This window comes from Cynara cardunculus, assembly GCF_001531365.2.
Source record: "Cynara cardunculus var. scolymus isolate 2C chromosome LG 1, CcrdV1, whole genome shotgun sequence".
NCBI classification, from domain to species: domain Eukaryota; kingdom Viridiplantae; phylum Streptophyta; class Magnoliopsida; order Asterales; family Asteraceae; genus Cynara; species Cynara cardunculus.
In genome coordinates, this window is record NC_037528.1 from 21,547,780 (window position 1) to 21,570,244 (window position 22,465).

General features: G+C 37.8%; 2 protein-coding genes across 9 annotated transcripts; both read right to left on the reverse strand.

Annotated features, from left to right (window-relative positions):
• Window positions 1–54: 54 nt before the first annotated feature.
• Window positions 55–11,996, reverse strand: LOC112511065 (protein CHROMATIN REMODELING 4-like). 8 transcript variants are annotated; one of them, XM_025116482.1, is made up of 14 exons: window positions 11,799–11,959; window positions 11,553–11,686; window positions 11,044–11,109; window positions 10,600–10,897; window positions 10,398–10,499; window positions 9,604–10,293; window positions 9,170–9,274; window positions 6,014–8,755; window positions 4,902–5,059; window positions 4,198–4,309; window positions 3,970–4,046; window positions 2,850–3,015; window positions 2,519–2,773; window positions 55–1,962 (listed from the first exon to the last, which is right to left on the reverse strand). In XM_025116482.1, the coding sequence occupies exons 4-14, from the start codon at window positions 10,834–10,836 to the stop codon at window positions 244–246; spliced, it is 6,363 nt and encodes a 2,120-aa protein (XP_024972250.1). In that variant the 5' UTR covers window positions 10,837–10,897; window positions 11,044–11,109; window positions 11,553–11,686; window positions 11,799–11,959; the 3' UTR covers window positions 55–243. The 8 variants fall into 8 exon arrangements, with proteins under 8 accessions (XP_024972250.1, XP_024972275.1, XP_024972242.1 ...); XM_025116507.1 differs by lacking the exons at window positions 11,044–11,109; window positions 11,553–11,686 and having other exon boundaries at window positions 9,604–9,886; window positions 9,959–10,293; window positions 11,799–11,996; XM_025116474.1 differs by lacking the exon at window positions 11,553–11,686.
• A 2,296-nt stretch (window positions 11,997–14,292) lies between these two features.
• Window positions 14,293–21,360, reverse strand: LOC112516030 (potassium transporter 11-like). Its single transcript, XM_025123056.1, has 8 exons — window positions 20,800–21,360; window positions 19,928–20,153; window positions 19,600–19,845; window positions 19,292–19,342; window positions 18,929–19,189; window positions 18,283–18,450; window positions 17,409–17,663; window positions 14,293–15,555 (listed from the first exon to the last, which is right to left on the reverse strand). The coding sequence occupies exons 1-8, from the start codon at window positions 20,929–20,931 to the stop codon at window positions 14,510–14,512; spliced, it is 2,385 nt and encodes a 794-aa protein (XP_024978824.1). The 5' UTR covers window positions 20,932–21,360; the 3' UTR covers window positions 14,293–14,509.
• Between the last annotated feature and the right edge of the window lie 1,105 nt (window positions 21,361–22,465).

Consider the following 22,465-nt stretch of genomic DNA (forward strand, 5'->3'; position numbering starts at 1 on the left):
CCTGGTGTTGTAATTTTACGCATTATTTACAGCTTATAAGGCAAGTCCAAAGCTAAGCAACCATTGTAAAAACAATTTAACTTTATAATTACTAACTGTCCAAAATACCCTCCTTCCTTCCGCGGATGTACAATTACAGCATGCATATATTTCAATCCTTTTTTCTTACACAATTTTACAAACAAAATCCTATATTTCGCTACTTAACTGCAATATATGCCTACAAAAATAGGGTCACACCCGTCAACATTCATCCTCACCTCCACCTCCACCTGCACAATCATCTGATACTGTCCCTTCAGACGAAACCTCCGGTGCCGGATCCAACCGGCTGTTGCTCAACTCCCCACTCGCCTTCTCTTCTTCTTTTGAGTCCATCGCCATTGGAGTCTCTTTGCTTTCAAGAAAGCTTGTTTCACTTTCTGGAGTTGAATTTGGTGGAGACGGTGGTGCCACCACCATATCTTCATTGTCTGGTGGTACTAAATTCAGGTCTGGTTCAGTCCAAGATGGTCCGGATGTTGATTGTGGAAACTCCGGCAATGGTGGTGGTGGTGCCGCCTTACTTCCTGAAGTAGAAGCATCATGTCCACCATCTGATTGTGGTTGGTTGAGTCCTCCATGTGAGCTGCTGCATTTCTTCTTCTTCTTCAAAATCCGGCGAGGATCTTTTGGCGGCAAAGGGAGCAAGCCAGGAGCAATAAACGGAGGAATGGTTGGTTTTTCATCTCCATATAGCAAACGCACTGATTGTGCTATTGCAGATACGGTAGGTGGCAGTTGGGGTTCTTGAGGTTCTTGAGGCCGAGCAGGAACACCTACAGCCTCTCGAAGCCAATGAGGTAGTTTGGTGTTCTCCGAAGAACTATTCCCACCAATCTCATCCTTCTCCTTCAGATTGCCTACATTCCTTAACTGAGACTCGCTATCAATGAAATTTGGCATTTTCCAACGTCCATTAGCATGTTGTTCTTCCTCCCTTTTCTGTAAATCGAGGACCCCTGAACCATTCAGATCAAGAGAACCCAAGCTACTGGTTCCAAACGGATTCAGAAGAACTGGTTCAAAGTGCCCTGATGATGATTCTCCAGAAAAGTTTGCACGAAACCTGTCAGGAATCCATGTCGGAATTGGAGGAAAACTGTCTTGTTGGAATCCACGTGGATCTGGGTTTTCCATATGTTGTAAACCAGATGTCGAAGGACCGTCTAGACCTAATTTCATATCCATCAGGTGCGGATGGAAACTTGGTGGAGCAGCAGCAAATCTACTTCTATGCAATGCCCGTTTCATCATTCCATCGGAGATGTTTGGAAATGCTGGAGATTTCCCAGATTTCGTGGCATTTGATTGCTTTTTAGTTGGCATATCCAACACCTTGAGCTGTTCTTCTTCCCATCTTGCTGCCAAGTCTTCCGCTGTCCTAAATCTGGAGAATTTAAGCCTCGGATCTCGCAGCATGGTCTCCCAACCACCCCGTCCGTGTCTACGAACACCAATCCACAAAAAATCAAGTTCCTCTTCCGACCAGAAATCTTTCACAAGCTTCCTTTTTAGTAGGTTCCCTGATCCAGAACCAGTTCGCATCATTATGTTCTCGAGAACCTTCCTGTGGTTTTCAGGAAATGAAGAAAATGATGGTGGAATCTGACCCAAACCCAACATGGGGAGAGCCAGGGCCTCCATCTCTTGCTGGGGGAATCTCAAATTGGGCAAAAATGGGATTGTGCAGAAATCTTGCAGAGATGCACTTAATTCTCCAATTGATCTCCCTAAAGTTAAACTGGGAAACAAGTCAGGTTGGTGATGACTGAGGTTTCTTGACGGCAACGGTAACTTGGACAGCAACGACCCGTCAAAGGGTAGTTTCGGCAACAAAATCCTTTCATGAGAATGAGATAAAGCATCAGCAGAGCTCTCTGAACCCTCTGCTCCTTTCCCAGGTGGTGGAACTAGAGCCTGCTGCAAAGAGATCAAGATTATCCAATCTAAGAATTAGACCCACTGATGAAAATATTGGCAAAATGATCTTTCCTTTTACGTATATAGTATTTATATACAGCAAATACTCAAGCACACTCCTCACCAAACTGACCTTTGGTGAGGATGAGGGTCTTGTTTGAGGGTGTTCCAATCTGAGATATGGAACAAGGGCCCCAAAAGTTATACATGTTTTAACCTTTACCCAATTATATATTTTAGCCCAAGCATACATGTTCTAGCCAAATTATAATGTCTTAGGTTTTTACTCTTTTAGCCGATTTGACGATTCCCAATTCCAACTTTTAAACAATTAATCTATAAGACATTTTTTGTTTTAGTTTGCAAGACTTTTAGTATATTACATGGTATGAAGTTTTATATTTTGTTTTATTCATTACTCGTCCAATTGATCTATAGTCTTGGAATGGCTTGGTGAGGATTGACTTCACCTCCAAGGAGGCTAGGATTTACCAGTAACCAGATATTGCTAGGTCAATGGCCCTTTGGTAAAATGATATTTTTCTTGAAAGCATACCGAAGTAAATGGAGGTCCACCAATCTTTGGGCCATGTTGGAGTGTGTCAGAAAAGGTGTCTATGGTCCCATGAGGTTTGGCTTCAACATCATTGGAGGTCCCAGAGCAAGGTGCTAGGTGAAAAGGGAATTCAAGTCCTATCCCGTGCTGCTTGTTTCTGCTGGAAGATTTAAAAGTGTTCCTCTGAGATGACTCCATTAGCTTAGCATTTGGAGCACATAGCCCAAGAACCGGCAGCAAGTTTCTATTTCGCACCTGCAAATGGGAATCTGGTTGGCCAAAGTGTTTGATAAGATAATCCGAGTGATTCTTTGTTTATGCTTGTTTTTACCTTGCTCATTGACTTGTCTTCTGTTCTTAATGTTGAAGACTTCTCTCCTGTTGGTTGATCTGATCTCCACATTAGGCCGCTGTTTTGGGGTCCTTCAGTGAGAAGGGCTTCTCTAATAGCATCCCTCTGAGCCAACCTTTGTTTTTGTCTGGCTCGAAGCTTAGCACTGTCAAAACAACCTATGTCATCATATAACTCAAAAAATTTAAAATCTTGATTAACCCATTGAAATCTAGAGGTTTTTCTGCAAATGACAAGTATTCCAGTTCTTCTATTTCTGTCAGAGATGTATGACAGAGTAGAATAAGTGGAAGGGGGAGGGGGAGGCATACAATCTTTAAAACAAAGATTTTGGACCACCCTAAACCTTAAAAGTCTTCGTGAGATCAACATAGAAATTTTTTTGGGTTTATATTTCTCTTTGTTTTTGGGCGTACTTGATTTATAAAGCAAAAGGCTTCCTTAAGAGGGAAAACTTGTGAGTATGTAATTTGGTTGAAGATTATTCTCCTCCAAGAATTTGATGGCGGTAGTTTAACATAAAACTGATATTTTCTTCAGTTTAGCATCCTGTGATCATTGTTTAATCAGTGGGCTGATTTTTTTATTTATTATAGCAGGAAGAAATCTCTTCAAAGAGATCAAAGAAAAATCATACAATGATAAGAGATAACCATAAAGATAGCCTCATATATTATAATAGATGTTTAAAATTGCATCATTTTGCTCCACTGTCCACTTTCCATTTCTCCTCTAATCAAGTAAATGGGACCCAAAGAAAAATAAAGTGTCAAGTGTTTATAAATATATAATATGATTACAAATAATTGATTCTTCTTGATTTTTCTGTTATGACATTATTCAACGGTATCTTAGACATTTGATACGTAATGAAGCTTCTCTTTAGATTGAACCTGAAGTTACAATCTAGCTAGATTTATCTTAGACATTAACCAACCAAATAGAGTTAAGAGCATCCTAAAGCAACCTAGGATCTCATGAACACTCTCCAAGACAGAAAGGTAATGTAAAAGAACACAGAAAACAAATAAGAACAGGAAGACCTCAAAAGTTCATTCAAACGAAATCAAATTGAAAGACATGAAACATTGAAACTCACAACTTAGTTTTAAGGGCTCGTCCAGCTGGTGTATATTCACGCTCGGGCTCTGGTTCTGGCTCCTCGTCACCACCATTCTGCAATAATGTATATGAACTCAAGCAGCATTATGAAAATATTATCAATGAAAATGCAACCACAGACGAATAGATATGCAAAAGTGTGTGTCTATATATATATATATATATATATATATATATATATATCTGGAATGCAAAAGAAAGATACCTCTAACATCTCAATAGGCCGTGGAGCATATGCTTCCCTGTATGAAACAGCCTTTCTTTGCCTTTTTCCTCGACCAAGCGCAGCTTCCTCCTCACTCTGGTATTTCTCCCATCTTCAAATCCATTTATAAATTCCGTAAGGAAAAACTAAAAGAAGTACTAGTTATCATAAAGTGTGGCCAAAGCATGGTCCAATTTGATAAATGAGCATCCACATTTGGAACATTATATCTATTCCATATTTCTATGAAATTCCTTGAATCTCTTCACACCTACAGATCAAGAGCATTCCTAAAGCCTGCTCAACAAGGACGGAAGCTGGCATTAAACAGACTTCAAACTTTTATACTTGGGTAACCCTCTCTGTTCCAATTTTATCAGTTTATTACGCAATGGTGTGTGCTCATTGAAAGTGGGAATCATATTGTTTGATGAACCAAAGACTTAATATGACCAGATATGAACCTTTTTCACAGGACATTAGTAATTTTTGAGCTTTGGTGTGGCATGATTTATCTACTTATCACTTTTGCTTCTAAGGCTACCTCTAGTAAATATATATTTAACCAATCAAGTATATTATGATACCAATTTCCTCCTGAACCAAATTGCAACATTGAAAGAGAAACAATGACTGAAGTCTGGATGAGAAATACTGAAGGGGTAATGAGATTCTGAAGAGGACTGCAAGGAGTGCCACGTTACCTCACTCGAAGAAGCCTGTCCCATTCATTTACTTCAGCAACATTTCCTGAACTATCTTCTTTCTTTTCTAAATTTTGGGCAGTAGAATCATCAATTACGTCCACAAGCGATTCAGCTCCTCCTTGTTCTTCAGTTGATTCATCATTCCAATCCAAAGACTAATTGGACATACAATAGAAAATAACAATTAACAACATCACAAATACCATATAAAGCTCAAAATATGTGCTTTATGGCAATAAAAAGTTATCATCACAAATGATAGCTACCCCATAAGGCTACTCCTATATGACCAGGATGTCATAGCAATGGCTTACAGAAGCAGCCTCTTTGCAAAAAGTTGCGAAGAAAATGGTGCTACAAGCACTTCCCTCCCTAGCCCTTCAATCCCGTGTATCCTTGGTGCATCGGATTGCCCAATTGCAGATGGTACACTGGAGGAACAATCTCCAGGAATATTTCATTTATGAGCATATGTGCTTCTATTAACTAGTGCAGTATGCTGTCAAGGCCACTGTTTTTGTAGACACATTTGCTGTATTCAGCAAGGTTATATCAGGATTCAGGAATCACATGCTAGTTCGACCAACATAGAAAATTTAGTCACTTGATTGATTATCAAGTAATATAAAAAACAAAGAGCTGCACGCATGTCAAATGACAGAAAAAATAGCAGCCTTCCAAATAGGAACTGGCCCATCTATGCGTATACCATGAAAAGTTACATGAGTGCTAAGGTAATAGCAGGTATTGAGAAATTGCAGTCTTCATAATAGGAACTGCCCAATCCATGGGAATACCATGAACTTACAAAAGGTTGTACCCATGAACCAACCCCCTATAGGCTACAACGAAATACAAACAAGCAAAGAACAATGTTAATAAAAAACACATCAAAAGTGCAGTTGGGCCTAGCCGCTAAGGGGGTCTAAGAACTCCTGCAAGAAGAAGTTGCTCTTCTTTACTAATAATGCAACTATATGTCAAACGCTAACACAATCAGCTAATTCGAAATATAAGAAATATTATGATATCGAAGCCAGAAAGTGAAGGAAGTAAGAGGGGTTGAAAGAGAAAAAACTTGTGAACACAATAGAGGGCTTATGACGTACCTTCACTGAGCCAAGCATATCATTTTCTACATCACCTTCAGGATTATCGGTTGAAACAGAGTCAAGATTTGAACGGTCAAGCAACTTTACTATAGCAGATTCATCCCACACAATCATGGTATTCCCATCTGTGCACTTATCCTGGTACACATCTCCCAGACCCCCAGTCCGCCTCTTATTCTTGTGTTCTGCAGCTACAGATTCTTCCCCTTTGTTGATGTTGTTTTCGCTTATATCTTTCCCAGCTCGTGTGGAAGAATCATTAAAGAGTTCCTCCGTTCCCCATCTTAAGATATCCTCGACCTCCTTTTGAGATCCAGACTTGTTTACAAAAAGCTGATCGAGCATCAATTTCTTCTTTGCTAACTGCAGAATTCTTTCTTCAACACTAGCTCGGACAACAAGTCTGTATACAAGAAGCCTTTTTGATTGGCCAATACGATGTGCACGATTCATTGCCTGGATATCAGCATGTGGGTTGAAGTCAGAATCATAGATTATGACAGTGTCCGCCGTTGCCAAATTGATGCCAAGTCCACAAGATCTGGTTGATAATAGAAAGACAAACCGGCTCTTGTCCTTATTAAAGCGTGAAATTGCCATTTGCCGGTCAGCTATGGAAACAGAACCATCAACTCTCTCAAATGTTTTGGGGCCAAATTCGATGTTCAAATAATCCTCCAGGATATCAAGAAGTTTTGTCATCTGTGAAAATATGAGGACCCTGTGACCTTCCTTGTTCAAGATCTTAAGCATAGAATGTAGCAAAGTTAGCTTAGCTGATGCCTTAATACGCATATCATGAAGAAACTCCGCCGATCCGGATTCAGGTTCAGTTCCAGGTATTAGATAAGGATGGTTACAAACTTTTCTCAGTTGCATCACGATATTCAGCATTGATTGCTGAGGAATACCCTTTCCTATGTTGCGCAATATCTGATAGTTCTTTGTCAACATTGCCCGATAATATTCTGCTTGAATGGAAGACAACTCAACAGGAACCATACGCTCAGTCTTTGGGGGTATATTCTGCATAGCATCTTTCTTAAGCCTCCGAAGCATGTGTGGAGCAACGAGTTTCTTCAGTTCATCTACCTTTTCGGCAGTCGAAAGATCATTAAATCTATCCTCGAATGACGACAAAGAAGGGAAGGAAGATGGCTGCAAGAAATTTAGCAAGTTATACATCTCCCCTATGTTGTTCTGGAGAGGAGTACCCGTCAAAAGAACACGATGCTGGAAGGAAAAGGTATTAAGTAAGCTGAAAAGCTTACTACTTGAGTTCTTAAGCCGATGACCCTCATCAACCACAAGAACTTCCCACGGAACTCCACGTAAATGAGTCGAATCAGCAAGAACCATTTCATAGGTAGTTAGAAGAACATTAAACTTATAATTAGTTGTTTTCTTATTCGAACAAGTTGGATCATTTGCGTGCCATTCAAACTGGCGCATCAAAGCTCTTGCTCGTGCACAACCATGATACTCCACAACGTTCAGGTTTGGAGCCCATACTGAAAATTCCGACATCCAATTAGGCATTGTGGAAAGAGGAACTAAAACTAGACAAGGCAATCGAGCATTAAACTCAAAGTATAACGATGACAAAAAAGCACAAGCGGATATCGTTTTCCCCAATCCCATCTCATCAGCAAGTATTACGTTTTTCGACCTGTGCCAGCATTTGCGCAACCAGTTCAATGCTTCGAGTTGATGTGGGAACAATGAACCTCCTAGTTCTTTAGGCTGCTCAGTGAGAGTAATTACATCACTTTGTTGAGCTCGGCCCTTTCCCCTCGGGATTTCATCCTTCGAAGCATCTTTTTCAACCGTTCGGCGCTCAAATTGATTAAACAAATCAATAAGATGAGAAGATTTCGCAATTACAGGTTCATCTATCCTTTCCCAAGTACATTCATCATAAGGAAGACCAGTCCACTTTACAAAAGCTTCAGTTGATCCATCGGTTGATGAACGCAGCGCAATCACCCGCTGTGGCAGCTTCCACTGTTCTTCGCAAATATTTATAACTGTTGTTCCATATTTTGCCTTGTAGTTGTCGAGTTTCCTCTTAGCTAAAGCTTTCAACAGACATTCAGATATCCAGCTATTGTGTATATGAGATTTTCCAACCCACTTAACTAAAAACTCATACGATACTATCTTTTCGTTAGAGGTCAAAGATTGTTCCGTGATGGACTCTTCTGTAGGACTACAATTGGCCGACATCTCTAAATCCGTCTTCTTATCTTCTATAGTTTCTGGATCAGGAATTGGATCCGCACCTTTTGTAACTTCAGTATTGTCATGAACTTTCAAAAGAACATCAGCATTGTCTCCAATTGGAATCTCCTCGATCATTTTTGACAAATCTTTCGATATCAATGTGGAAGCATCTTTATTTATCTCATCTATCACTGTAGAACCAGGATCATTTGTGGCTTGATTCATTGAGCTGATAGCATTCTCTTCCATACAATCATTGACCACAGGAACATTTATGTTCTCTACTACCATATCATTTATTTGATCTGAACTGCTCTCAATATTCTTAGTGCCCTCAGTTACGATTTCAGCATCTTGAACATCTGGAGTTGTGTTACAGCTGGGGGTTTTCTCTGATGCACCATTTTCATTGTCAGTGATCGCAACACTCTGAGAAGGCATGTCATTAGTCTCTGTTGCAGAAACAGCAGATTTCCTCTCAGTGCCTTGTATTCGACAACCCAAAACACGATCTACCTGAAACATACACAAACAAAGCATACAATTTATACGAGTATTGTGGTCATAATATGTATAGCATATATTTGCATCCACTTACACATATAGGGTCAAGATTCTTGAAGCCCTGGTTAAAAGGGAGGGAAAATACTCTACACAAATATCAGATCATTGAGGTCCTATTCATTTTGGCCATTTTACATTTTTAGTTATGTGGGTTCGATTGATGCAGTCCCATTTGGTCGACTTAGTGATATAAAAATGGGTCCAGAATATTGATGGATGGCATTTTTTGTGTGTTAAAAACTAGAAAAATGGTAACATTTTGATGATAACATACAGCATCTAACCGGATTATTGGGGTACTTTACACGTGAAAAACCAAATGTTAGGCCTCAGAAACAACACACGAGTTTTTAGCGTTCTTGCTACCTGTTGCATTTTGTCTTGAGCATGATCTGAATTTTTCAGCAACTCGACAACTTTCTCTGCTTTGTGTGATTCATGTGACGGATTTGCAGCTTCTTCAAGTTCCATCTGCATATTAGAAACGGCGGTGCATATTAGAATTCCAAACATGAAAGCAATAGCAAGATAATGGCTGACACTTTATGCTTAATAGAAAATCTGATGCATATTAGAAGTCCTACCAGGAAAGCAGTACTCTTTCTGTCTGAAATAAGAGTCCACATTGTAATTTAAAAGCAATTTAATCATAATTAATTTGAACAATTTTACCTTCTATTAAGCACTGCTTAACAAAATGAATCCAACGAATGCAAAATAAGGGAAAAAGATAATCAAACAATGTATTAAAAGAATCCAACAAATGCAGTAGAAAAAACATTTCGCTTTGGAATTTATACCTTGCCTTTCAACTTTGTATCGTCAATCTTACTTCCCATGTCAGTTTTGGACAAAGATTTAGTCTTTGCATGCTTAACCGACTTGCGCTTCCGTTGAGATTTACTTGTTCCACTAATTTCCAAATTAACTTTTTCACGTTTCCTAGAACTTTCCCCAGCAGTCATCCCCTTATCAGTCCAAGGCTTCTTTTGAACATCATCTGAAGGAACCTTGCGCTTTCTTTTCCTTTTTTCGGTTGAGACTTCTAACATTGGAACATCTTTCTTTTCTTTAGATTGACCCCTGTCATGCTTCCTGTTAGATTTTTCTTCATTTTTCTCCAACTCCATAACCTTGGAAAGAGACATGACTAACTTGGCAGGGGAGCTTGACTTTGTTTCTTCAAAATCAGGCTCAAGTTCTTTTTTGAGATCTGAAGATGATGAACTCCTTTCTTGAGAGCCATCCATGGATGATACATCCTCTTTGGGGCCTAAAGAGGATGGTTTCGCTTTCCTTGATGACCTTTTAGTGCTTCTCAAGATTCGAGATACCTTATCAGTTTTTGCAGATTTATTTTTGCTCTTAGATTTGCCAGGTGTAATCTTCATTCTTGCTCGCTTTGAAGTAGGATCCAATTTGTTGACCACCTCAACTGTATTATTTTCTGAACAGCAGTTTGGACATTGCCACTTGCCATTTGGGATTCGCTTAAAATCACAAATAGAAAAGATAAAAGGGATTATAAGTTTCACCATCTTCCATTAAAACAAACATCATAACAAATGCTCGAGTGTTTATGAATTAGACAAACCTTAAGCGGCGGATCTAGGCACGTAATATGATAGGTTTTAGGACAACCATCACAACAGAGCAAGTCGCCACCAAGATCACAAATGACACATTCATAATAGGACTGAAAAAGAAACAGAATAAATCAATGCATACCTCACATCTAAATAAACTGATTCAATTGATTCCACATAAGTCTATATCAGGTTTTTATAAGAACTCACCCCATCATGTCCTTTCTTTTTGGAAGGAGAACGATCAGATGAGTTTTCTTTTTTACTCTTGCATTTTGACGAACTACTTGTATGAGACTCCGATGGTATAGAGTCGTTTTTGTTGCCATTAGACTTGACTGGACCAAAAGATATCTTTTTCCGCTTGCGCTTTAAAACCCAGTTTCCGTTTATAACATCACTAGTTGATGATTCGTTATTCTTCATCTTAGGATCTGGCTGTTTCATTTAAAAGCTAGGGTGATTTGGCAGATCATCGCATGCCATCATGTGTTTAACCTCCAATTATCTGCACCAAAAATAATAGAGCTGTAGATGTTTGAAAAAGTAAACATTATGAACCAAAATTAACAGCATTTAATTTTTTTTGTAATAATTACTTGGAGAAACTCGGTATCTTTAGCTTGTAAGTTTCCAAAATTAAAATATACTAACATGACAGAATCCACCGATGAAGGGACAAATAAAGTGTTCTCAAAAGAATGCCACGCTGTATAAAATCTGAATTGAAACACAAGACAAAGGTTTAAAAACAGGAAAAGGAAGATGCAGTTTTTTCTGATATCAATGAACACCATGACGCAATGCCACCTTTATATGGACTAGTTTTCATCAAAGTATTACAGAATTCAGCTTAAGACTACATAGCCGCATAAATTGGTGATAGATACAACATTCCAGCCTATCCCATTGTGTATTAGTTGCAGAAACAGAAAGTAAACAACCAAAAAACAACATAGCATAACTTGTTACTTCATTAATGAATCAAGTGTAATCAAAGCTTCACAATGTCCAAGCATGCCAAGTATGGAATATGGAGTCAGCATTTATGCATCTCAATATTCAGTAATAAAAGAGAGAATCAAAGAAACCCAAAAAAAAACAAAGACGCAGAGCACCTTATATAGAAATTCCATAAATCCCAAATTCAAACAAAATCCCACCATTCATTTTCATGAAGTCAAAGAATGAACAGTCAAAGCTAATTCAATGAAGCCCCTTTTTACTTGATCAAGAGCATACATTCAACAACAAAGCCAGCCAGAACCCAATTCAGCAAAACCCATTCTACAAAAACCTAAAAGGAACAAAATTTAACAGTAAAATTGACCCAAATCGAACAAGAAAAGACTCAAATTGAAGTAAGCAGAGAAACAAACTAACGAAGAGAGAAGTAAAGATAAACTTACCAAGAGTAGATCAAAGGCAAAAGGACGTTAAGCAGAGGAGATTGATGGGGTTAGAAGATATCTAGGGCATGCGGGAGAAGGGGGCAAAACGAATAAAGAGAGAGAGAAAGATAGAAAGAAAGAAAGAGTATATGACACGTAATCGCCGGGGATGAGGGGGGGGGGGGGGGGGGGGGGGGGGGGATATCTCGTCACATATATAGATAAACAGGATTTGGACTTTGGAATTGCACAACACACACACTCTGACATGGGTTTTTGTGTGTGTATGTTGTTTATGCGAAGAGAGAGAGAGACTCCACAGAAAGAGAAAAATGCTCCTTCTTCAACCAATTCCATGTTGCCACGTGGAGTCATCAAGACAACTACTGTCCCTCCTTCTCTCCCCACAAAGACTCTTCTTTTTCCATCATGTTTTTCCCCTTCATCTTCTTCCATGCTAAGAGAGAGAGAGAAAGAGGCCTTCCCTTCTTCCATCATCATATCAACTGCTGCTTTCTTTTCTGCATCTTGCATTCCTTCTCTTTTTATATTTGCAGCCTGCGTTTTTGCTTTTCTTTTACCTTTTTTATGCCTCCCTACCGATAAAGATTCTTCACACTATGTTCGAATCAAAACCGTAATCCATTCTTTCTTCCTCTAATATTTGTTTAGATTTATAATTTTATTAAATCTTGTAATTGAGAACGAAACATTCATTTTCTTAAACCATTCCAACATAATGTTACTATCATTATCCGAAGTCATTCCAAATAAACTTTTATAGTCACATGGGTTTTGACAGCATCTTGATTTGAACCAGTATAGATGAGATTTTTCACTATATCTTTGATACTTCTGCGGTATGTCACAACCCAAGTGGTTAATAGTAAGTTTTTTCTCACTAATAAAATGGGATCCAAAAGCCTATATGGTCAATCAAAAGAGTTTATTGGAAGTTTACGTGGTTACAAGCAAAAGTCTTTTTCTTCGTAATGTGATGTGATAGAAAGGTTTTTCAATAAGCTTAAACGAAACATTCATTACTAATGTTGTCACAGTCAGTATGAATTACAAATCCTCGACAAAAGGATTTAAGGACGCTAGCTAAGCTCTTTACATTTGTATATAAAAAAAAAGGAAGATACAGTACGTGTCAATACATTTATTTGATTTGTAATCTCTCACCTCACTTTCTTGAAAACTAATTGTCAAGAATATGCTTCAAGAATTAGGGGTTGTTTGACAGTTATTGAATGGTTTGATGCAGAATGATTAAAAGACTCTCATGATATAATGCAAAATAAAATATAATTGTTCGGTAATTGTTTACAATATAATTAGGACGCTGAATGGTTAAGAGGACTCAGGATACAAAATCATTCAGATGATTTTAGAACCATTAAGAGACAGACTTTTTTTGTCAAATAAGATTCACCATTTAACAATTCAAATGTTTCCGTTTAATGGATCTTTTAAGAGGTAAACAAACAACTCATTGATCAATAAAAACCGTGAAGAGAATGTTACCACCTTACTTTGAATGGTTTCCGGTTTCCACCCCAAAAGTCAAAGTCGTATTAACATTGCGCAAAACTTGTACAATCCACCCTTTCTTTCAACAACCTAAACACCTTTTACTTGAATAAGTAGACTACATTCCAAAGTCGTCTTCAACTTTACATTATGGAATAAGTAGTTCAAATATTGTCTAAAATACCCAAATCCAATTGGAACTCATCTTTTCAACTCTCTTCAAATCAAATTAGAGGCTCTTTGGCACTTGTTGAATGATTTCGTGCAGAATGATTAAGTGGTTGAAATGATTAAGAATCTTTCATGATATAGTGCAAAATGAAATATAATTGTTTGGTAATTGTTTACAATAAAATTTGGGTGTTGAATGGTCAAAATAAAGCCTGGATGCAAAATCATTCAGATGGTTTTAGAACCATTAAGAGGCAGACTTTTTTTTGCCAAACAAGATTCACCTCTTAACGATTTAGAGCCTGCCTCTTAATGGAACTATTAATAGTGTTGAAAAACTGTGATACTAAAGGGAAAAAAAAGGATCAGTGGACATCCACAAGTGACCTTTCGCAGGCGTCCGTGAAAGTGTAAAATTTGGTTCTAATGTCCAAGATGTGTTTTGGATGCAACCGAGTTTTTAGGAAGTTGACACAACCATTCCTTGTGATGCAACGCAACTGTATCGTGCGAAAACACTGCTAACATTCTCTTTGCCAATAAGCTCCCACTTGAAATTCATAAAGGACTTTAAGAGAGATAAAATAGGGGGTTCTAAAATGCCTCGGGACTACTACACGTTGTATCATAGCAGCACGACCAAACGAGATGCAAGTGAACCACTGTCATGAAGATTAGAAGTTTTGATTGCTCTGTAGAGTTACAAAATCAGAAAATATTTTCAATCTCTAATACAATTCGGTTTTTCTGCATTCATTCGGTTAATAAAGATCCTCCTTTTAGTTATTCAGTTGTGCACATACACCGTACTGGAAAGTACTTGAACCATATTAAACCCGTAAATTATTTACATACGCTTTTCTTTGATTGTTCATTACATATTACAGTATTCGTCTTCTCCCGATTCAAATTTATTCTGTATCGGTTGTCGATAGCGATCACACATTTCTTCAAACAGTTGTGTTCGACTTGCTACAGAAACGAACGCTATACTCACCAAAAATCCAATTCGATACAATAATAATTTACACATAAAACACCTGCCCAACGTTCAAAAGGCTCTCGTGAGGAACATTAAAGATGACACTATTTTCCCTGCAAATCTTCCTCAGAAACGCATATACGTAATCTATACAAATCTTTTTATAGAACGGCGAATCCCTCCTCGCTCTAACCACGGTATTTCCCATTATATGCACCACCCCAGCATCTCGACAACCCGTCAGAAACTCCATTTCATCGACCTCTGTATGACTACTCACCTGCCCAGATGACATCCCTGAGTTATTAACATGATAAGATGATTTCGCCGGCACGATCGAGTCGCCCGATGAGACTGTGAGGTCTACAACTGACGAAAACGTATTGTTGTTGGTATCGGGCAGCAAGAAATCTTTAGAACGCCGAGTTTGCTGGCCGTATACGCTATATTCGTCTGAATCCGACCCGCCTTCCATCATTGACTCGAGTCTTACAAACATGAAGAGATTATCGAAGAGTTTCTTCTCAAACTCGTCGTCTTTCTTGTGTAAATCTTTGTATCCATATCTGGCAACGCACCTGAACATGTGAAAGTTTTTGGGCCCGATTCTTTTGACGAGAAATCTTTCGTCTTCTGGGACAGTGTAAACAGGAAGGTATTTGACGCAGACGAAAACAACTACTGAATGGATGGCGGGCAGATTAGTGATGAAATGGGAAAAGATATGTGGGACTCCGCTTGCGAGCTCCGTGTACACAAGTCCTACTCCGGGAACTCTAACAAGCCCCAAACTTGGTCCCAAACCAAGAATCCATGCCATCGAGATCTTACTGTGCATTTCAAACTCGTATCTTTTCACGGTGCCGTAATGCCAAATGTACATGATGAGAAGAAAGACTGCAGCAATGACAAGTGGGACCCACCCGCCCTGATCAATCTTGAACAGAACAGCGGAAAAGTAAGTGCATTCAACGATCAGAGATAAGGCCGCAAAGATGAAGACGAGAATCCAGTGGCAGCGCCAGACTAATAACATAATTAATATCATGATGAAAGTCGTTGCAAGCATGACTATGACGACTGCTGTCCCTGTAAACACAGATTTCATGATGTTAATTGCTGCAAGTTCTCTAGCAAAGCAGCTTATAATGATCTCATGCTAGTAATGGACTAAGTTTTACATCCAAGGTTTAAGGCAATTCTGTTATCTAGATTACATCAAAATTCACTACAAACACTAGAGATGGAAGATCAACAAATTTGTGAAAAGGGTCACTATTTGAGCTTGTGAAGTAATAGGTGTTGACCTTGAAGGTCAAAGCACAACTTTTTTTTCATGAAAGCGGGACAGTACAATACAAAAACATGTTGTCCCATTAAACCAGGACAGGACTCGCTGGGACAAAATGCATTTATTTTCTCCCACGAAAATATGTGGAACAAAAATCAGAGATGGAAGAAGATAGGTAAATTACTAAACAACCCATGTCATACACATATTGGGAAACTAGGGTAAATGATGAGTCACCCAAGAGGCAGATAAAGGTAAAGACGGGGCAACTTAGTAAGGTAAAGACGGGACAACTATGTAAGAGTTATCTAATCGAACATATATCACTTCATATTAGGAGTGGGTACATGTTTAGCAACTTTTACAAAGGTATCCAAGAAAATGTTTTCTAGGACTTTGGCCAAGTTTAATACCAATCTGCAGAAGTTCTGCGGGTGCTAGATGTTTATATGATCTTTATGCTTGTTTACTAGAAGCGGATAAAAGAAGATTGAAGGGGAAACCAGGCACGTGTTCTCCTTCTCACTATGAACCATGAAAATGGCACTTTGAGTTTTAGAGGGTCGTGCCATTATGGGAGAAAGTATCTATATGAGTCAAGAAGTTATTCTTTCCTAACACATTGTGGCTAAATCTTGAGGTGGCTAGAATGCATGTCCCTTCTTCCTTTGAATGAGGCCTTGTTAGCAGCAACTTATCTAATTAACTGGATGCCAAAAAGTACGTAAAATATTGAAGTCCTATTGGGGTTTTACTTTACCTGGAAAAACTCTTGCAAAATTTAAGTTGCTGGTTTCCCGCAAGCTTTAGTGCAAGCTTTAGTTGTGCATATTATGTCAAGAACCATAAGATTCTAGAGAGCTCAATCAAACTCTTGCAAAATTTATGTTTCTGGTTCCCCCTCTTCAAGGGGATTACCGTTGCCTATGATGCTAAACCCTATTTATTTTATCCAGGAAAAGCACGATTAAGATCTTTATTTGATATACCTAGTTTGTAAGAGAGATGCACATGTGAATCACTCCATCGAGATAAAAAGTTTTCTTTCCCAACTTGGTATGCAATCAAGACTAGACTGGCAAGGGTGAGGTAGGCAGATGAAAGAATTGTGGAAGGTTTTAGGGTTTTGTAATTTGACATGGTTAGTTTAGTAATTTATAAATCATGTCCATCTCCCTGATTATTGTTCCACCAATTTGGATGGGACAGTAAAAATGCATTTCTGTCCCACTCAGACTCTGTCATGTCACAGTCTAATGTCATACCAAACGTGGGACAACAAGTTTTTGTCCCATCGTGTCTCATGTACCAAGCGCACTAAGTTCCCATTGCCTCCATATTATTGGTATTCTTCACTTTCGTGCATATTGCTAAAAATTAGCGGGAAGCTACAAATCCAAGAGGTAAAAAATGGCCAATTGCAAATATAGGAACTTGTGACACATCCTATCCACATTTTCAATCAAGGTACAACACAAAAATTATCAGACCTACCATTAGTTGAAGTGAACATAAGATGCAAAAATAATAATGGCAAATGTTGACATTATGAGACAAATATGAAAAACTATATGTAAATGATTATCTATATGATATGATATAGAAGATGAACCATATGAAAGCTGATTAATGAAAAAAAGCATATACTCACCATAAGCATTGCCAATTTGGCTTTGATTCTTGAATCCAGCAGTCACAATGATGCAAAGAACCATAAGAATCCAATTGATATCTGGAATATATATCTGTCCAAGAAATTTACTTGATGTATGAATGACCTTGACTCTTGGAAAACAGCCAAGTGCATTTGCCTGCTTAATTATCGAAAATGTAGCAGAAATAGTTGCCTGACTTGCAACAATAGCAGCTAATGTCGCAATAACAAACATCGGCCAGTATATACTCTCTGTAAGATCACCAGATATTCTATTACTTCAACGTTTTCTAAAGCGATTAATATGATAGCTATTTGAATAAACGACAAATTAAGCATTCTAGTGATGTAAAAACCAAAATATACTTGTATTAATCACATCATTTTGCTTCCATGAATCAAATTTTGAATTGTAAGATCTGAATCTTGAACCATCTGCCATATGGTTTGACAACTTTCGAGTAAACCAACTCAAACTATGGCCTCTTTCAGTATTTGAAGTCAACAATCTTTACATCGCTCTCAGCTCTTTGTCTCTATGGGGAAAGCACAAAGTCATTTGTATTCTATTTCCATCTTAGTAGGTCATCAAAATCATACACTATTTTGTAAATTATATCTAACTGCCCAATCTTGAAATGGTCTCTTTTTGCTCCCTCAACTTCTTGTCCCACCATCGCTTTCATCCTTTTCTTTTCCTCAAAGTAAGTAATATTGCAATAAATGGGATTATTACTTTCTAATCTTCAAATAGATCACCTAACTGCAAAAGATTACACCCTCAAGGTCTCCTACATTATCTTATCTACCACTTCCATTTCAAGAACCATCTTGAGGTTTATAATACAAGCGAAATAGATGTGTAATGAACCTGGGATAGAGCGGTAAAACGCATCATACACATGTTCCTTGTTTTGCATGAGGTAGGCTGCTTGTCCAGAATAGGCTAAAAGAAGGCAAGGGAATACAACAACTGTAAATGCAAGCTGGATTGCGGAGAGTGGAAAATGGGCAAGATCAGCAAAAAGTGCCTCCGTCCCTGCAAAAGTGTTAGCAATCATCAGTACAACAGCTACATATAACACCCATCCACACACACATATAAGATTAGAGAAATAAAACGTAGAGTAAGAGAACAATGGAAGTTAAAGGAGATAAGAAGATTAAAGGAACTAAAGTCTTCAGACTCTGGTATTTGATCTTTATGCGACTTATAGTGACTAAAATGAGAGCCAATAATGTGGCAAATACCCGCCCGCCGGGTGAAAATGAATAGGATCCTAACGTATTTTTACATTTTCACTTGCAACTTTGATTTCATCCCTCTCATGAAAAAGTGAATGTCATCATCTGACATATAACATGATCCCAAATCCATAATGCATGCGTACTCCTTGACCTTGATAGACTGTAGCCCAATCATTTCCACCTCCATCAATCATCAAGTTCATGTGATACACACACATGTATGTGTGTGTGAGCATATACATGTAGAGAGAGGGAGAGAGAAAGATGACCTGTTATACTAAGCATGATCCCTCCAAGTGATGTCCAACCATTTTTTCCTCTCCTTGCAAAATAGTGGTATATATATACTGGTGAAAAAGCCCGCAACACCCCAGTGTCGTATTTCCAGATATTGAAAATTCCAATTCCTCCGATTAAAAGAAACCAAATCAAGACAATTGGAGCGAAGAGCCATCCAACCTTATCGGGGCCATAGTGTTGTAGACTAAACAAACCTAGTAGTATGATAACCGAAACAACTATGACGACATCTGCAACAAAGAACAAATTATAAACAACAAAAGAAAATCCACAATCTTGCAAAGCAAAGGACAAACTAGAGAGAATGTTTAGTTTCAGAACTCGAGACATACCAGTACTCATCCCTGGGTGGTCTATCTTTATGCCACCAGAAGCCGATAAAACTGGTAGAAACAGATATTTTGGTCAGATATTTCATAGCAGATAGAAAACTTAGATGCTAACTGATCTAAATACAGTGCATTTCATTTTGGGTCATTTAACATTTTCAGAAATGTTAACTGATCTAGGCCTCAGATCACATCTTATTTCTTCTAGCATCAGATAAATAAGACCCCCAAAGTGAAAATGTTAAATGACCCAAACATACAAGACCAGAACATCTAGATGAGCTTTCAAGCAAAAAACTAGATAAGTTTACCTGAAATAGCAGGAGTTAGAATTCCATCTCCAATCGCCATGCAAGTACCAACAAGGACAAGTAGAAGAAGTGCATTCCTTTTAAACACGTGTCCTTCCAACCATCTCTTTGTTTTTGCAGCAAACGAATTCTCATGAATTGTGGTGCGACTATAAGTTGTCAATTCCTCGTCAGTTCGATGTTGATTAGGAATCGTACTGACTTTTGCATGTCGACACAGTAGTGAATAAAGAGCAAAAGTTCCACCTGCGTATGAATCACAATTAGGAATGCAGTTATAATTTAACTATTCATTAGTACATAGTTACATATGAATAAAAACATGTACCTTGACCATTGTCATTTGCGCGACAAACAATGAAAACATATTTGATGAGAGGCACAAGGGTAAGAGAGTAAATGATCAAGGAAAGTGCACCAATAATGTCTTCCGTATCATCGATTCCTTTAGGAAAAGTATTGTAAAAGACATACAAAGGAGAAGTTCCCAAATCTCCATAGACGACTCCAAGACTTTGAAATGCAAGTCGCAGAAGCAAAATTGCAGAGAACTTCTGCATTGAACAACGATAGCATAACAAAATGGTTTACCAACAAAGATTTAGGAATTACATTACCACATAAATAACACCATAAGAAGAAATTACTTTGTCAACCTTTAAATTCGGCCAAAGGGTTCTTGAAAAAGTTAAGATTTAGTAATCTTTATTAGAAAGTAAATGGATTCAGTCGTGGTCATAATACCAGTTTCTCAGTCAACAAACATACAAATACCACATCAGGATTCAAATGATTTTAACAATGAATAACTATCAAAGGCACCAAGTGAAAACCCCCAGTCAGTTACCTTTTCCAAATAAGTTCAACCCCAAATCAAGAAAAAACCAGACACACAAAGAGACTGAATTTTGTGAATTAATTGTCTTTTTCAAATAAATTTGACCCCAATCAAGACAAACAGACACACATAGAGACTGAATTTGGTGAATCATTCCAAATAAGTTTAACCCCCAATCAAGACAAACAAACACGTACACAGAGATTGGATTTGGTGAATACTAAAACAATGAAAAGCCAAAGAAAAAGAGAAAACAAGAAACGTTGAGAAAATGAAAACAATATACACAGAAGGGAAAGGGGCAAAGAATCTGTGAAAACCGATAAACATGAGAGAGATTACCAAAAGTAGCATAAAGTTACCTTTTCTCTATACATATTTTTTAGTCTACCCGCCTCTTCATCCATGGGCTGGTCAATTTTCTGCTCCAAAGCCCACATGCCACCTTTTGAGTCATCCTCTCCATTCGTATCAACTTCCATATCAGTCACCATAGCAAAATTTCAAGCTACATCCACTTCCTAAAACCTCTTTGTCTGGAACTAAAAAAACAGCATCAAGAACTAAAAAAGACCATCGAAATGAACCCCGATCACCTGACGTGGATTCACAATCAATCCAATAGAATAAAACCCACTAAGAGAAACCCAATTTTATCACCACCTCAACTCAAGTGGGGTAAACACAAGTTCCTCCAATTTGACCACCCACAATTTCAAATTCAGCCAAGGATTCGATTATCTTTTAGTGCACTAATTCTGAAGAAAAGATATTTACGGGTTTTTCGAATACGAACCAATAGATATCAGCCACAAAACCGAAGAGGACAAAAACCCCACCTACAGAAACAAAAAAACAGGATGTATTACGGGTAGATGACAAAGAAGAAAGAAAAGGAGGTTTTCCAGAAATATGGAGGCATGTGAAATTGGAGTGGGGAGTTTTTTTTTTTTTTCTCTTATGCTGTTATTCAAGAGAAGCATTAATAGAGTAAAGAAAAAAAGAAGAGCACCTCTCGAAGTCGCCCCCATTATTGAGAGAGAGAGAGGGATCCGAGAGCACTCAGAAGAGAGCGATGAGAGAGAAAATTGGTCCCCGTCCCTTTCAGTTCCATAGTTACACCTTTGTAAACGTCACAGAGGTTTTAATATTCTCGAAAGATAACCACCACCTGATTGATTGGTTTGAGTTGAATTTGTCGTAGAGATTAAAAGTATCTCGAGGAGGAATAAAATTTTTCTTGTGGTCATGAAAGTTCAAATGCAATGACTCAAGATTATCTGCAAAGCAAATGGTCATCTTAGATTAATCGGTTCACATAACGGGTTAATTATCACGTTAATCCAAAAAAAATCTCAAGATTTTGACGAATTTTGATTAGCGAGTTAAAATAAAAGAGTAGAATTATATAAATCGTCCTTGTCAATCTTAAATTTGAAGAAGAAAAGAAAAGAAAAATAAAAAAGATTTTTTTTATATTTTTAAAAGGAAAGAAAATGAAAAGAAAAGAAAAGAAATAATTTTTTATGTTTTTTAAACGGCAAAACTATATCATTTTTACTAATATATCCGTAAAAAATACAATTTTTAGAACGAAGGATTGGGTATTTTGTAATTTTAATAATTTTTAGAGGGTTTTAATTTAATTTCATTTCTTACCACATTTAGGAGGAAAGTTTTGAAATGAAACTTATTGTTATTTTCTTTCTTTTCTCTCATAAAAAGTTACAAGAACACGAGTTTTTTTTACTTCCCTCTTTCCTCCCCTTCTTTTCCTTTGTAAAAGAAGTTTCAAGAACACAATGTTAACCAAATTTTATCAATTACACCAGCATCCTCATCGTGTCGAGCTGTTTACACCTATTGTTCTTGATTTTGACAAACGTTGTTCATCCATTAACCAAGGGGTATTCTGGTCATTTGTATTTTTTATACATGTTGATAAAGCATTATGTACAAGTGGGTAAAAGATTTCAAAAACGTAAACTCAAAGACATTATGTACAATTTGAATTCTCCAACCATCCCC

Coding starts and splice junctions, on each gene's coding strand:
- LOC112511065 (XM_025116455.1), bottom strand. CDS start 10,836: ATGAAACAGCCAGATCCTAAGATGAAGAATAACGAATCATCAACTAGT. Junction 9,275..9,603: donor ATACAAAGTTGAAAGGCAAG/GTATAAATTCCA, acceptor TCTAATATGCAG/ATGGAACTTGAAGAAGCTGC. Junction 4,047..4,197: donor GGCCTATTGAGATGTTAGAG/GTATCTTTCTTT, acceptor ACATTATTGCAG/AATGGTGGTGACGAGGAGCC.
- LOC112516030 (XM_025123056.1), bottom strand. CDS start 20,931: ATGGTGACTGATATGGAAGTTGATACGAATGGAGAGGATGACTCAAAA. Junction 20,154..20,799: donor AAAATATGTATAGAGAAAAG/GTAACTTTATGC, acceptor TGTTCAATGCAG/AAGTTCTCTGCAATTTTGCT. Junction 19,190..19,291: donor CCACCCAGGGATGAGTACTG/GTATGTCTCGAG, acceptor TCTTTGTTGCAG/ATGTCGTCATAGTTGTTTCG.